Source organism: Harpia harpyja, chromosome 16 (assembly GCF_026419915.1).
Source record: "Harpia harpyja isolate bHarHar1 chromosome 16, bHarHar1 primary haplotype, whole genome shotgun sequence".
Taxonomy (NCBI): Eukaryota; Metazoa; Chordata; class Aves; order Accipitriformes; family Accipitridae; genus Harpia; species Harpia harpyja.
In genome coordinates, this window is record NC_068955.1 from 31,848,251 (window position 1) to 31,863,589 (window position 15,339).

Genomic DNA, 15,339 nt, shown 5'->3' on the forward strand with positions numbered 1-15,339 from the left:
CGGTCACACTTTGGGGTCAGGAACCCCGTCCCTTAAGGCACGGCGAGGTGATGATGAGGATGCGGGGTGGTTTGGTGACACTTTGGGGTCAGGAGCCCCATCTCTCAAGGCACAGGGTGGTGACGGGGGGGACGTGGGGTGGCTTTGGTGGCACTTTGGGGTCAGGAGCCCCAGCCCTTAAGGCACAGCGAGGTGATGATGAGGATGCGGGGTGGCTTTGGTGGCACTTTGGGGCCAGCACCCCTGTCCCTTAAGGCACGGCGAGGTGATGATGAGGATGCAGGGTGGCTTTGGTGACACTTTGGGGTCAGGAGCCCCATCTCTCAAGGCACAGTGTGGTGACGGGGGGGGGCAGAACGTGGGGTGGCTTTGGTGGCACTTTGGGGTCAGGGCCCCCATCCTGCAAGGCACAGCAAGGTGGCGGTGGGGACGTGTGGTGGCCCGTCGGGGTGAGGACCCCCATCCCGACGAGGCGGGGAGGGGGGGGGGGCCATCAGAGGGGGGGGGTCTCAGAAGCCCCTCGCCTCCAGGCGCAGGGTGACCACGGCGGGCGGCACCTTCTTCTTGAGGCGGTTGAAGTCCTTGGCCGAGCGCCACAGCCAAGTCTGCAGCTCCTTCAGCAACCAGAAATCATCCATCTTCTTGAGGAAGTCATTGGAGGCGACGGGGGTACCGGGGGGCGCGGGGGGCCCGGCGGGCAGCGGATAACCCAGGGAGGACATGACACCGGCGATGCTGAGCACCAAACCTTGCAAGCTGGAGCAAAAGTGGCCGAGGCGATGACGCAGCTCGGCGGTGCCCGCCTGCCCGTCCAGCGCCCGCAGGTAGCAGAGCAGCCGGCTGTAGGCACGGTAGTTGGCGGCCAGACGGGCGTTATCGGTCAACCCTCGCCACAGGTCCAAGTCCACCGTGGCGCTGGGCACCCGCTCGACGCGCGCCAGGCGCGGGGGGTTGAAGTCGGGCTCATTGAAGGGGGGGCCCAGGTAGTTCAGCTGCAAGGTAGCAGTGGGAGGGGGGGGCCGTCAGGCGTCGGGGGGGTGCCACGGGGGATGCGGAGTTTGGGGTCGGGGTAGGGACTGCCCGCCTCGGCCCCAGTCTCCGTGGACCCCCCGCCTGCCACGTCCCAAGTCCCCAAGCCCACCGTGTCCCCTGTCTCCATGTCCCCCTCTTCCCAGGTCTCTGTGCCCCCCTGCACACCGTGTCCCCTGTCTCCATGCCCCCCCACATCCCAGGTCTCAGCATCCCCCAGCCGGACATGCCCACCACGTCCCCTTCCCTTTCATGCCCCTGGTCTCCATGCCCACCATGTCCCCGGTCTCCATGTCCCCCAGCGGGACATGCCCACCGTGTCCCAGCTCTCCCCATCTCCCTCCCACCCATGTCCCCAGCCTCCACGTCCCTGTCCCCATCACACCCCCAGTCTCCCCATCTCCGGTCATCGCGCCCACAGCTCCAGGCAGCAGACCTGGAGGCACCCACTGGTGGGGCTGAGCCCCCCACCCACCCACCCACCCAACCCTGCACCCAGCCCCACGGCACTGCCACCCTCGTCATCGCTCGGCACCCCACGTGCCGGCACCACGCAGCACCGGGGGCACGTCAGGGCAGAGACGGGGAACCTCCGCGTGAGCTGGTGCTGCCGGCAGGCAGGGAGAGGCAGATGCCTGCACCCCTGCCTGCACCCTGGGCCAAGGGCAGGGGCCCGGGAGCCGCCCTGCGCCGATGAGACATTTCCTTGGCCCCCGGCGTGGGGGGACCCACAGCCCCCCGGGGGAGGGTGGGCAGCACCGGCACCGTTGGCACCGGGCAAGGGCAGGTGAGTGCAAACACGTCACCCGCAACTGCAGGGCGCGCTACGGCACACGCGTGTCCGGGGAGTCACGGGTAGGGAGATTTGGCAAGGACGTGCCTTGCGTGCGCACGTGCACGTGTGCGCGCAGGCACGCATGCGTGCAACCGCACCGACGCGCAAGCACGCGTGCGTGTGCGGGCACGCCAATGCACGCTCACGAAGGTGTGCGGGCACGCCAACGCGCGCGCACACACGTATGTGCAGGCACACGTGCGCAGCCACCCCAGCGCACGCTCACGTGCACGCCGGCGCGCTCCCACACGTGTGCGCACCCTCACCCTGGTGCAGGCGGGGGGGTCCCCGGCGGGTGGCAGTGGGGTGGCCATTCCCTTCCCCTCCCCGTGGGGACGTCCACTGCCCCACATTGCCCCCCCAGTCCATGCCATGCCCGGTCCACGTCTGCCCTGTGCCACCATACCCCGGGGGGGGACACACCCCCACACTGGTGGGGTGCATGGGGGGGACGCGGTGCCAAGGAACGGGTGGGCACAGGACCTTGGTGGGGTGTACCCGCTCCGGGGAGCCGGGACCAACTGGGGCATCTCCCAGGGGACACGGGCATGGGGAGGACAGACAGGGCAACCCCCCCATCTCCGTCCCGGTGCGGGGGGGGGGGGCAGGCAGGGGTACGGTGCGGGTGAGCTCCTACTCACGTAGGTGCCGGCGAGGGTGCGGAGCTGGTGCTCCAGATAGCGGGTCAGGTCGTAGGTCTTCTGGATGGACTGGCCGGCACCCAGCTCCTCCGTGCAGTTCAGGGCGGGCAGCGCCGGCAGGTTGCAGAGCGCGGCGCACAGGAAGGTGAAGATCCCCCAAGAGTCTCCTGTGGGGACACGGTGCCTCAGGGAGGGGGGACACAAAGGGGAAGAGGAGGAGGGGGGCACCTCCTCCCACCCCTGGGCCTGGGGTGACAGGCTGCGGGTAGGACACCCCCCCCCCCGCTCCGGCACGACGGGCCGTTCCGTCCTTCGGCTCAGACACGGCAGCGCTGAGCCCTCGGGGATCCCCCCGGTGCCGCCGCCAACGTCACCCTGCGGGGCGACTCACCTGCGAGTGGGGAAACTGAGGCACGGGAGGGCTACGCGTAGCGGGTCGACGGGCGCCCGCGCGAGCAGCCTGGCACCTTCCCTGGCGCAGGGCGGCTCGGCATCCCGCCCTTGGCACGGCCGGGGCAGCGCCGTTAGCTCGGAGCGATGCTGCCGGCACAGCCGGTACAGCGGGGATCCCCGCCTTGCCGCGCTGACCCCGCCAGCGCCGCCGAGCCCCGGCTCCCCTCCGCGCGCTCCCACCCGCGGGCTGCAGCAACAATCCTTTATATGGTCTGGAGCGAGCACGGCTCGCGGCGCTCCCGCCGGGACGGCACGGCCGGGTTATATTTGGGCACGGCGACTCACCCGCCATCAATGCCGGAGAGGGCCGAGCATCCCGCGGGGCTGCCGGCAGCCCCTGCCCCGGTGGGGACCCCCGGTGACCCCCATCGAGGGGGACGGGACCCTAAAGGGCGGCCGGGGCGTGGGGCGACCTTTGCCGGAAACCGCCAGCCGGGTCCCCGTCATCGCCCCTGACGTCAGGGCGGCCTTACGAGCTCCGGCCTCGTTAGCCGGCGGTTGTGCAAAGGTCACGGCCCGCGGCCAGGATGCTCCCGGCCAACTGGCACCTCTCGGCACGTCAGAGCCGGGCTTCCCGGCAACTCCTCCGCCGGGAGGACCCACCGCCGGCACGGCTCATCACCGCAGGGTTCGGCGGGGGTCCCGGCGTGGGCAGCCGCCGCGGCGGCCTCCCGGCGAGGCGAGGCCGGCGGGAGCCCCGCGGTGCCCTCGCGCGTCACCGCTCCCCGTCACGAGCCGCCGGGAGGCTTGGAAACCCGGGAGCGGCCAAGTGCCGGTGACGCACGAGGGTCCTCGGGGACACCCCGGCTCCGGCCGTGCCAACCCTGCCGCGGCGGGGACCCGGCTGTCCCCGCGCCCGCCGGCCCCCGCCGCGGGGAGACGCCTGGCTCCCAGCAAGCGTGCGGGCGTGCAACTCCCCTGCGGGCGTGCAACTCCCCTGCGGGCGTGCAACACGCTGCCCACACCTGCGGTGCACCCTGCGGGTGTGCAACAGGGTGCTCGCACCTGCGATGCACCCTGCGGGTGTGCAACACGCAGTGCAGTTGTGCAACGGTGCAGTTGTGCAGGGCATTACACAGGCGTGTGAAACACCACGCGTGTGTGTGACGGACCTTGCAGGCGTGTGACACCGTGCAGGTGTGCAATACAGTATGCGACATGCTATGCGTGTGTGTGACACACCGTGCATGTGTGTGATACGCTGCAGGCGTGCAACACGCCGTGCGGGTACGTGATACACCGTGTAGGTGTGCCGTACGCCGTGCGGGAGTGTCACGAACCACACAGGCGTGCGACACACCGTGCACGTGTGATGCACTGCAAAGGTGTGTGACACGCCACGCACGCATGACACACCGTATAAGCGTGCGACGCGCCGTGTGTGCATGACACACCATGCAAGCGTGGGACGTGCCGCGCACGCGTGACGCACCGTATAAGCGTGCGACACGCCATGCATACGTGTGATGCAGCATCCACGTGCGACGCACGGCGAAGGCGTGTGACGCACCGTGCCGGTGGGTGACACACGGCGCGTGCCAGCGCACGCACACCGCGGGCTTATCTCAGCCCTGCGCGGGCGCCCCGACACGCAGCCGTGCCCCGCGGTGGGCACGTGCAGCCGCTTGCCCGTGGCCGGGTCCCGGCGTGCCGGTGCGTCCTGGCGCGTGGAGCGTGCCGCTGTCTTGCCTTGCGTGCGTGCAAGCGTGCGTGGGACGAGCGGCGGACGGAGAGAGGGGGGGGCCACGCCGCGGTGACTCACCCACCCCCGGGTGTTTGCTTTGGCCGAGCCCCGGCACCGCTGGGCTGGCCGGACCCTCGCCCGCCGCCGGCTCGAGTTTCCAGCGCGGGATTTACACCAGCCCTGGCCCTGCCGCGGCCAAACCAAACACAGCCGGGAGAGCCGGGTTGGGGGGCGCGGGGGGGGACGACGACCGGGGCTGGCAGGGGAGGGATAGGGATGGAGCCGCCGGCTGCTCCCGGGCAGGTGGCCGGGGCACGGGGAGGACGAGGATGAGGGAGGAAGGGGACGGAGAGGTGCCCGGTGGAGGTGGATGGCTGAGGGACAGGAGATGGCGGGATGCGCGGCAGTGGCACAACGGTGGCCGTGGCCCAGCGGCGGCGCAGAGACGGCCGTGGCACAGCAGCGCGGGCGGTACGGCGGTGACGGCGACGGCGGCACAGCGGCGGCGATGGCCCGGCCGTGCCGGGTGCCATGCGGAGCAGCCGTTCTCCCTCGCCCAGCCCGGTCACAGCGGCTCGGCTCCGGGTGGAAAATGTCTGGGCACCGGCACAGACAATGGCGGCCGAGGAGGGAGGCGCGGGGCCGGCACAGCTGGATCCCGGTGACGTCGGAGAGGAAGAGCCCGAGGGTTTCAAAACCGGCCCTGGAGCCCGGCCAGGATGCTCCCAGCCCACGTAAGCAGCTCACGGCGTGGCTGCCCGGGGTCACCCGCTGGGTCCCGGGGGGCAGCTGGGGAGCCGGAGCGGCCGGGGGCATGAGACCGGGCACCCCCCCGGCTCCGTCGGGCAGCGCCGGCAGCACCCCGGGGTACCCACGCTACCGACGCCGAGGGGCCGCGGCGGGCGGCGGGACACGCCGGTGGTGCCACGGGCATCCCTCGTGCACGCGGCGGCAGGGACGTTGCTCACCCGCCTTCGGCGGGATGCGCACGGAGTCACGTCGGCGGGACCCCCTGCCCTCCCGCGAGCCACCCACCTCTCCCCCCCCCCCCAACGGCGGCGCGGGCGGCCGGCGTTGGCCAGACCTCCCGGCCAGCGGCCGAGGCGGGAGCGCAGCCACGGTGCCGGGTGAGCTGTTCCCCGGGCATGCTGTGGGCAGAGCCGCCGAGGTCAGGAGTGACCACAAACCACCCAAAGCCTCTTTCCCGAAACTCTCGTGCAAAGCGGCACCCGGGGCGGGGGGGGGGGGCAGCCGGGAAGGGGGGACCCTCGTATCGGAGCCCCCCCCGGGGCAGCGGACGGAGCCGAGCCGGCCCCGCGGCCCCCGACGCCGCGGCGGGAGCTGCCGTATCTGATGGGCCGGTATCCAGCGGCGAGCAGAGCCCCATTCCCACCCAGCGGCCCCATTCCCGGTGCTCGTGTGAGAGCCCAGCCCGGGAGGTCCCGCGGTGGCCAGGCATGAACGTGGCATCGGGGACAAAGTCGCCCTGTCTGCGGGCAAGGCAGGGAGCAGGCAACAGGCAGCGGCCACTGTCCTGGCCGGGCTGCCTGCAACTCCGACCGGCAGCATTTAACCCTTCCCCGCGCGCCGTCACGGGGCGGTTTCGCAGCCCAGCGTGGCAGCCGGCCTCTGCCCACCGCTTCTCCGTGGGTCTTGGAGTGGGTGATGCTCCAGGGCACAAGGACAGACACCTCTGTGTCCCCAGGCTGCTGGCATTTAACCCTGCCGTGGCCGGGGAGGTGACACCGGGGCGTCGGGCAGGCGCAGCGGCAGCCCTGGAGAGCCGGCACGGCGTAGACGTGAGGATGCTCGCGCTCTGCACGGGCCCTGCACCCGGACATCGGTGGCCACAGCGGTCCCCGAGCATTGACGGGGACGACACAAGCGTCCTCGCTGCCCAACAGCAGCCACCGCCACTGCAGCGGGGTCCCCATCCCATATCCCATGGGATACCACCTGCCCGCTCCCAGTCCACACCTCCATCCCACCCCTCTAGGAGCCACCAAACCCCATCAGCCCTGCCTGCAGCTCCCGGTGCCCACCGAGCCCCTCGTCCCCGCACGGCTCCCGGCGAGCGAAGCCGCCGTGCCGAGTGCGTGCGGGACCGGGGAACGGGTGGGTGTGCAGGGGAGGGGGACCGTGGCCCCATGTCCCCCCCCCTCCCCATCCCGGCCGTGCCTGCGCTCGCAGCGCTGAGTGTTTACATCCTGTCTCCTCCGTGTGTTTATAAATGCGGCCGCGCACGGGAGACTCCAGCGAGGCCGTAATTAGCTGGGCCTGGATTTCCCATCCGGCTCCAGCCAGCGGCACGATGGAAACACCCCCGCCGGCGAGGGGGGCGCAGGCCCCTAATCCCAACCAGACCCCACCGCCCCACACGCACAGCCAGCCCGGTGAGGCTGTTCCGGCACGGGCACGGCACCCACGAGCCACGCAAGGCTCCCCGGCTGCCTTCCCACCCCTCCCGGCGCAGGTCGCGGAGCCGCGCAGCACCGCCGGACCCACGGGCTGCCCGCCGCCAGCCGTCCCGGCACCGTCCCAGGTGTTTCGCCGGCGGGACGGTGGAGCCAGGGCGAGCCCAGCACCAGAGCCAGGCTGGCCCCTCTCCGGTGGAGCAGGGGACCCCCCGGTGCCAGCCCATGTGCCACCGCAGAGCCCTCTCTGGCACATCTCCCTCTCCATCCCCTGGCACCTCGGGACCTGCCGCCATCGCTGGCATCTCCCGGGCAGCAGCCGCCGCCGTGCCACGGGGACGCTGCCTTGGCCGGGTTAGCGTGGGACCGGCAGCTCTGCACGGCCGTGCCCGCTCGGGACGGCCATGCCCCGATTCCCGAGCCGACCCCATGTCCCCCAGCACCCTGGCCAAGCCCGGGACACCTCCGTCACCCACGGGCCACGCACCACCTGGGGCCACGGCGCTGCCGGGCCGGCGGCTTGCCGGCACAAGCCGGGCCGGCTGCCGCCCAGATGTCCCGTCTGTGCCGGGACGAGCGCATCGCCGTGTGCCTGCCGGGGCGGTGGTGCTGGTGCTCGGCAGGCTGGCGAGGAACCACGGGTACCCTGTGCCGGGCAGCGGGGCGTCAGCCCCCACGGCACAGGGGAACGGGCACTGCCTCGGGGGCCGGGGGGGTGATTTATGGAGCTCCGTGCCACTTAGCAGGGCATAAATCTCCCCCCAGCCCGGCCCTGTAAGCAGAGCCCTCCGCATTTCCCTTCGGAGGCTGCTCGCGGGCTGCGCCTAATGCAGCCCAGATGTGCGCCGCCACCGTGCCCTCGCGCAGCCTGCTAAATAGGCGCGGGGACACCGGTGCTGCCGAGCGTCCCTGAGTCCTGCCGGGGCCAAAAAGCTGAGCCACCGCCAGCCAGGGATGCCCCAAAATGGGGAGCGGGGTCAGGGCGGCCAGCGGCGGCCGGGCTCTCGCCCCGCAGCTCCTGCCGCCGCGCCGGGCTCGGCGTCCTCTTCCCTGTCCGTCCCGGTGCCGGCTGCCTGCCGACCGCAGGCCCCGGTACCGGTTGTGCCACCGGCTCCCCGACCACGTCCACCGGCCCCAGCGGCGGGCGGGAAGGGGGAGAGGAAGGAGCGAGGGAAGGCGATGGAGCCGCTGGGGATCCCGGCCTCGCTTTTCCGGTTCCCCGGCGCTCGCCCCGCTTTGCCCGTCCTGCGTCACGGCCGGCACCGCCGGAGCTGGAGCCAAACCCGGCGCCGGCCTCGTGCTGCCCCGGCCCCGGTCCCACCGGGTGGGAGCCCGGGGAGCCTCGCGGCGCCCACACTTTGACCTTTTAAGGGTGTTTTCCAGCATTTTCCTCATCCTTTCCGGGCGAGGAGCCCCCGACCCCGGTGCGCCGCGGGGCCGGCCAGCCCCCCAACCGCCCCGGCTCTCCTGGGACCCCCGAGGCGGCCGCTCGGGCCAGGGGAACAAAGCCGTCCCACAGCTGCAGCCGCAGCTCCAGGGACGGTCCCCTCCGGAGAGCGACATTTCCCCGGCACCCCAAAAATCCCGCTGCCGTTTCCCGGAGAAATCTCGCCCGCTCCGGCAAAGGTGTTCGGAGGCAGGTCCCGAAATCTAGCCCCGGGATGGAAAAATAACTTTTCCTGCCCCCCCCCCCCTCCCCAAATCCCAGCGACTTTCATTTTCCTCTCCTCTGTCAGTCCTGGGGTTTAATTCTCCGTGCTCAGCGGCGGTTCCCTCCCTGGTAATCACAAACATGCATGGAAAAGAGGGAAGGAGAGAAAGGGAAAAAAAAAAAAAAAAAACCAACCAACCCAACCAACCTAGAGAGGGGAAAGTCTTAAATCAATCCCAAAGCCAGACAGACGTTTTAATCACATCAAATTAAAATCAGCAGTGGCTCGGAAAGGAAAAAAACCATGGCAGGCAGAGCGCAGGCAGCCCCCCGCCCCGGCCCCCGGCCGGCAGCACCCAACGCCTCGGTCTTACCTGAGAGCTCCCCAGCAACATTTAGCATAGTCGGGGTGCAGGGTGGGGTTTGGGGGGGGTGGAAAGCGCAGCGGGGAAGGGGGGGGGGCGAGAGGAGCCCAAAGCGGGAGCTTGGCTTTTGCTCCGCGCCCCGAGCGGCCGGCCGAGCTCGTCTCTGCCCTGGCTCGCTTGTTCGCTTGCGCTCGCTCAGGGTTTTGGGTTGGGTTTTTTTTTTTTTTTTCCCAGTTTTTTTTTTTTTTTCTCTCTCCCCTATTTGTTTTGGTTTGTGTTTGCTTGGGTGTTAGGTGGAAAAAAAAAGCTGTCCGAGTTGGGTGGGTTTTTGGTGTGTGAGTGTGTGCACGGTTCGCACCACGCTCCGGCTGCCTCGCTCGCCGCCTTTCCCCCTTCCACCTCCCTTGATTTGCTCTTTTGATTGGTGTCCAGGAATGCAAGAATAAAAAAACGCGAGCTCGCATACACCCTCTCCAAGCTGCTGCCTCCCTTCTTCTCTCTCTTTTTTTTTTTTCTTTTTTTTTTTTTTTTTTCAAAATTCAAGTGTTAAGCAGAACCAGGTTGCTTTCAAGAATGTATTTGATGCAATTGTACACAAGAGCAGGCTCCATTCATTCCCTCCCTCTCCTCCGGCCTTCTACCCCCCCTTCTCCGCCCTACCCCTTGTCGTCGTCCCCCCCCCGCTACCCCCTCACCAGCCCCGGTGTCCCGGTACCGGGCAAAATTTGGAGAAGCTGAAACCGAGCCCCGGCGCTGCGGAAAGCGATGGGGAGGGAAGAGAAGGGGATCCCTGGGGTGCTGCCGACCGGGCAGGAGGGGTTGGGGGGGGGGAAGACACCCCCCCCCCAAAAGCTTTCTCCCTCCCTTCCCCCCCCCCCCCACCTCTGGCTCCCGCACGGCTTTTGTTAGTGGCAGCGGCGGAGCCGGTGCGGGACCGGTGCGGGGTTGAAGGAGGCGGCGGGGGGGGGGGGGCGGAAAAAAAAGAGGAAAGTATCTCCTACCTGCTCTCAGCTCCATGCGGGACAGGGGCGGTGGGTGCGTGGTTGGGGGTCCCCGGGCAGGCAGCGGTCCCGCACACCGGAGCGGGACTCCGGTTCCCATTTGCCGGTCGGAGCTCCCGTTCTCGCCTCTTCTCCTTCCCGACGTCCAGAGCCGCCGCCGCACGCCGAGAACCCGGTCCCCGGGGCGGGGGGGGGGGGGGGGGAGTTTGGGGAAGGGGGGGTCGGTCCGGGGAGGGGAAGAAGTTTGGGGGGTGGTTGGGGAGGGGGGGGGGGGAAAGAATGGGGCGAGGTGCGGTGGAGCGGCTGGGCTCACCGCCCCGCAGCGGGGCCGGGGCGGGGGGGGGGGGGGGGTGGTGGTGGTTGGGGGGGGGGGTGCCAGCTTTGCCCCCCCCCCTCTTCCCAACCCACCCCCCCGCCTTCCGCGGGCAGGGGCCGGGGCAGAGGCGAGGTGGAAGCGGGGAGGGGCGGCTGGAGGGATGGGAAGGCGCAGAGAGAGGCGGGCGGGCGGGGGGGTGGGGGACGACGACTGTGTTCGCCTCCCCTCTGGCACGGCCAGCCCCCTCCCCTGCTGCTCGGCCGGCAAAGAGAGGGGGGTCCCGATATCCCCCCCCCCCCCCGGGCTCCTTCCTCCGGTCCCTGCCCGGCAGGGACGGGACCGGGAGCGCCGGGACGGCGGCAGGTGAGCGGCCCGGGGGTGAAGGGGGGGGGGACACGGGACGATGGCGGGGGGGCAGAGCGGCTGTCGGGGGGTCCCACTCCGGGCTCTGGCAGAACCGGAGCTCCGAGGAGCGGTGGCGACTCAACCCCGCGCCCGCTGCACCGGTTACCGGGGGGGGGTGTGTGTGTAACTTGCCCCCCCCCTCCACCCCGGGGCCAAGGGTGGTGAAGGGACGCTGCTGGAGCCCGACATCTGCAACAGCGAGGGGGTAGGGGGGTGATCCGACAACCAGAGACCCCCCCTCACCACCCCATCTCCATCCCTTCCCCTCATGACCCACATCCACAAGTGGGTGCTGCCACGGAGGCGAGCGGCACGCGCGGTGGGGGAACCTGGAGGGGTGCTCTCGGTGACGAGGGGAACGTCCTCGCCTGAGCTGGCTCCCCCCCCCCCCCCCCAAAAATAAAAAAAAAAAGCTTTGTTTAAAACAAAGGGGCTGGCCGGCCGGCGCTGCTCGGGAGCGCCGGGAAGGGCCGGGAGGTAAAAGGCAGATTTTGTTTCGACGCCAGCCCCCGGCCCTGACCAGGTCTGAGCCCTCCCGGCTCCTTTGCTGGCAGCGATCGCATCCTCCCGGCTTTTTCCGTGGCACGGAGCAGCTGGGTTCCCGCTCGGAGCACGCCGAGACCAACCCTTTCCCCAAATCCACTGGTGCCAAACCCACCAGCTGCGGGTTTAGGGAACCCCCGTTACAGAGAAACCAGGCGCTGACACGCACTACGGCGGTGCCGCGGCGATTTATTGGTTGGGAGCCGCAGATTTGGTGTTGAATCGGTGAGGAAGCACCCAACAGACACGCTCTGGGGCGGCAGCTCTGGATCCCCCCCCCCCGCCCCGGTTAAGATGGGGGATTCTCCGCACGCTGCTCCAGTCCGGGCGATGCCGCCGCTCGCTTGCTGCGGGGAAGGAGACGCGGTGAGCCCTGCCGACCGGCAGCGAGCCACCGAGACGAGAAGGCTCCCGACACTCGCTCGGGGGGGGGTACTGCAACCCCCAGGGTGAGGGTGGGGGCTGTGGAGGTGTTAGTGGGACAGCCCCCACGCCGGGGTGGAGGTGCTCAAGCTCTCGCGCCAGGAAAGCCAGCGAGAGCGGCTCTGCCGAAGGAAGGTGCCTCGGCCCGGCTCCCCCAGCACCGTGCCGGAGGGGGTTCCCCACCTCCACCCCTGCCCGCACGGCGTGGGGCCAGCCTCACCGCTCCCCCAGCCGCGGTGCAGGATATCTGGTTTCCCACCCCCAGCAAACAGCCCCCACCAGCAGCGTGGAGCAGTTGGGGGGAAAAAAAAGCCGCCTTCACGTCCCCCGGGGGGCTGCAGCGCAGCCCCAGCAGCGGCTGCCAGCCCCGGGGGGGGGGCAAGGGGTGGGGAGGGGGGGCCTTCAAGTCCTGCCTGCCGAAGCAGCAGCAGGGCTGCCCGTCACTGCCCTGTCCCCTCTCCAAAAGGCAGCGCCGAGGTCGTTCCTGGTGAGTTTTTCCAGCTCGGCGGCTGCACGGCTCTCGCTGGGCCAACACCTGAGAGAAGAGAGGAGGAGGAGGAGGGTAATGCGGCCCCCAAACGAGAGCCGCGGCAGCCCCCTCAAACAGCCGGCAGCCCAGCAGCGAGCGCCAGACCCCCCTCCCCAGCCAGTGCCTTTACTCCCCCCAGCTGCCTCCCAGCTTCCCCAGCCCCTTCTCCTCTGCCGGAGAGCCCGGTGCCAGCCGGCAGTGCCAAGATGGAGCCCCCTACCCTGGGACAAGGGGGGGACACACGGCACAGGCAGGTCAGACCGCTGGAGAGCCCCAACCAGGCATCATCCTCCTCCTCCCCTGCAGGCCCTGCCCGCCCGCTCAGCCCCGGGCACCAGCCCGCAACGGCCCCGTGTGGGTGAGGCCGTGTCGTCCCCCCCCCTCTGCCCTCGAGGACCACGTCACCGGCGGCAGCGCCGTGGGCAGCTGACCTCACCTTTGTCCCAGCCCGGGGCGACACGAGTTCCTCCGCCGGCGCCGCTGCCGGCCCTGCCTCCCACTGCTGACCTTTGCGGCGGGCAGCTCGCCGCCTGCCCGCCGCCGTGCCACGGTCCCTGCCTGCCCGCTTCTGGCCCCTCGTGCTCTTACCTGGCCCCTCCACGGTCCCCAGCTCCGCATCCAGCGCCGTCCGTGACATCCCGGGGCTGCACCAGAGCCCTGGATCCCTGGCAGATGGAGGAGAGAGAGAAGAGGGACTGCTGAGTGCCCCGAGTGCCGGAGCGGACCCAGGAAGCCTGGCACCGGGGAGGGTTTTAGCCCCAAACCGCCTGCAGCCCTCCCTGAGCTGTTGGCTGGGCAGTCAGGACACTGTCCCGGCTCTTTGGGGACACCCCCGGGATGCAGCCAGGGGATGCCTCGGGACACCGAGCAGCCATTCGGCCCCACGGCGGCAGGCGCCTGTCCCCTCCTGCCGGGCAGGGAGCAGGAGCCCAGCTGTGGCCGTCTGTCTCCCCGCGCCGCTGGCTGGGCGAGGGCACCGCGCCATGTGCTCGGGACGCCGTGTCGGGAAGGAAGCCGCGGGTCTCGGAGAAGCGGGCAGGGAGACAGCCCGGAGCCCGCCGGGTGGGAGGGGGCACCCAGGGATGGCAGGGAAGGTGACAGGGATGAGGGTCCCCGACCCCGGGGGTGTGCTGGGAGAGGTGGAGCAGGGGTGGGCTGAGCCTGGGGGTGCCAGAGCCCCCTGAGGGCTGCCAGGCTCCTGCCCCCGGCCCGTATCCAGCCCAGTCCCCGGTGCCTCGTCAGCGCTGGCTCAGGGCGGCCAGGGGAAGAGGGAGGGGTGCGCGTGGCTTTGGCCACCGCAGAGGTGTGTGTGTCACGACCGCAGCCAGCTGCGTCCTATCCACAGCCCCATAAAACGCCGAGCCCCGAGGCCAGAGCCCCTCCTGGGGACGCCGGCTCCAGAGGAGCCCGGCTGCTGTTCAAGAGCTGGAACGGACGCTCACACACAATCCCGTCGTCCTCCTCCTCCTCCTGGGAGGAAGGGGCCGGTAGCCAGTGCTCACCCCAGGGGCGGAGGGAGCCAGATCCAGCCGACCCCGGGGGGCCGGACCCCGAGCCCAGGCCAAGGCAGGCCTGGGAGTCCCCCGAGCTTCTTGCCTGCGGTCCGAGCCCAGCCGCTGCACACACGTGGCTTGGCCCGCAGAGCGGCCCCGCAAAGGTCGAAAGTTTGCGTACCTGGAGGAGATGCACTGCCGAGAGACGTCGGGTCTGAAATCCCGGATGCGTGGCATTCGGAGAGGTGCTGAGCGCCTGCGGCACACCTGAGACGGAAAAGAGGAGGAGGAGGAGAGGCCGTGGCCACGCGCTGGAAGACGGCAGCCGTGGGAGAGGGGCTCTGCGCCCCCCTCCCCCTTCAGGTGCCAGCCGTGCTCCACAGGCTGCATACTGGGGCCCCTCTGCTCGGGCTCCACGGCCACCGAGCCCAGGAGGAGGGACTTGGGCAGCCGCTGATCCTGCCGCGGGCAGGAGCCGGCTGAAGGACCCTGCTGCGAGCTCGAGTCAAGTTCCTCGCAGCCAGATCCCCTGGCCTCCCTCGAGGCCCCAACCTGAGAGCCAGTCGCTCCAGGCTGGCTGCCTGCATGAGGAAAGCGATTTGCTGAGCTCCCCCCTCACCCAGCCTCCCCGGCGGGACCCCTTACCCTCTTTATTGCTTTCATACCCTCACCCGCCTCAGACACGGTGCCGGCCTTCCAGGTACGAGCTTCAACCCGCCTACAGCATCCCCACTCCCCCGTGTGCCCTCAGCCACTGCCCAGGAGGCAAAGGCCTACAGGCAACGGGGCAGGAGTCCCCGCAACACCGGGCTCCCGGGAAGCACCGGAGCAGGGATGGGTCTGCCAGCTACTGCACACCCTCGTGTGCGTGGCCACCCAGCTCCGCAGAGCTGCGGCCCTTCCCAGCCACACAGACATGGCCCACGGGTGGGCACCGGGGAGCACCGTAACCCAGGAGTGCAGGCAGGGGTTGGCGACAGCAGCTTGAAGGAGAGGAGAGGGTGAACCTGACGGAGGGTGGCCTTACCCTGGATGCTGCTGGGAGAGAAGGGGGAGTCGGGCGTGAGGGGATGCTCGCCAGGCATTGACGGGACAGCTGCTGAAGGGAGAAGGGGGCGGCTGGAGCCCCAGCAGGATGAGGAGCAGGGGAGCGGGCAGGCTGGGGTCCTGCGGAGAACCACGGGGCAGGCCGGGGCTACCGAAGCCGTCGGGGACGCCACAGGCCCCTCGGTGAGGCCCAGAGGATCCTCCCGGGTGAGGACCGGGGCCTGGCAGGCTGCAGGCAGGGCACAGACCCCGGGGAGAACCCGGGAGGGCCAGGGAAGGACCCGGGGGCAGGCGGGCGGCTACGGGATCGGGACGAGAGCCCGGAGACGGGACGAGGGCAGGCTGGGACCCGGGAGCGGGGACGGGACCGGACCGGGCCGGGCCCAGGGAGCCGTGCTGAGGGACGCACACCCGCCGCTCGCCGTCGAGGCCCCATTGGCTGAGCGGCACGTCACTCCGATCGCAGGCGGTGCTTGCGCCCTGCCGCCCAATAGCGAGCCACGGAGGGGG

At 70.0% G+C, this 15,339-nt stretch overlaps 1 protein-coding gene across 2 annotated transcripts; it reads right to left on the bottom strand.

Moving 5' to 3' along the window:
- Positions 1 to 15: 15 nt before the first annotated feature.
- Positions 16 to 10,248, bottom strand: CLCF1 (cardiotrophin like cytokine factor 1). 2 transcript variants are annotated; one of them, XM_052811581.1, is made up of 3 exons: positions 10,074 to 10,248; positions 2,506 to 2,672; positions 16 to 992 (listed from the first exon to the last, which is right to left on the bottom strand). In XM_052811581.1, exons 1-3 carry the CDS (start codon positions 10,171 to 10,173, stop codon positions 510 to 512), a joined length of 750 nt encoding a protein of 249 aa, XP_052667541.1. In that variant the 5' UTR covers positions 10,174 to 10,248; the 3' UTR covers positions 16 to 509. The 2 variants fall into 2 exon arrangements, with proteins under 2 accessions (XP_052667541.1, XP_052667542.1); XM_052811582.1 differs by lacking the exon at positions 10,074 to 10,248 and adding an exon at positions 9,082 to 9,166.
- Between the last annotated feature and the right edge of the window lie 5,091 nt (positions 10,249 to 15,339).

Coding starts and splice junctions, on each gene's coding strand:
- CLCF1 (XM_052811581.1), bottom strand. CDS start 10,173: ATGGGAACCGGAGTCCCGCTCCGGTGTGCGGGACCGCTGCCTGCCCGG. Junction 2,673..10,073: donor CCGCATGGAGCTGAGAGCAG/GTAGGAGATACT, acceptor GTGTCCCCACAG/GAGACTCTTGGGGGATCTTC. Junction 993..2,505: donor GCACCCTCGCCGGCACCTAC/GTGAGTAGGAGC, acceptor GCTACCTTGCAG/CTGAACTACCTGGGCCCCCC.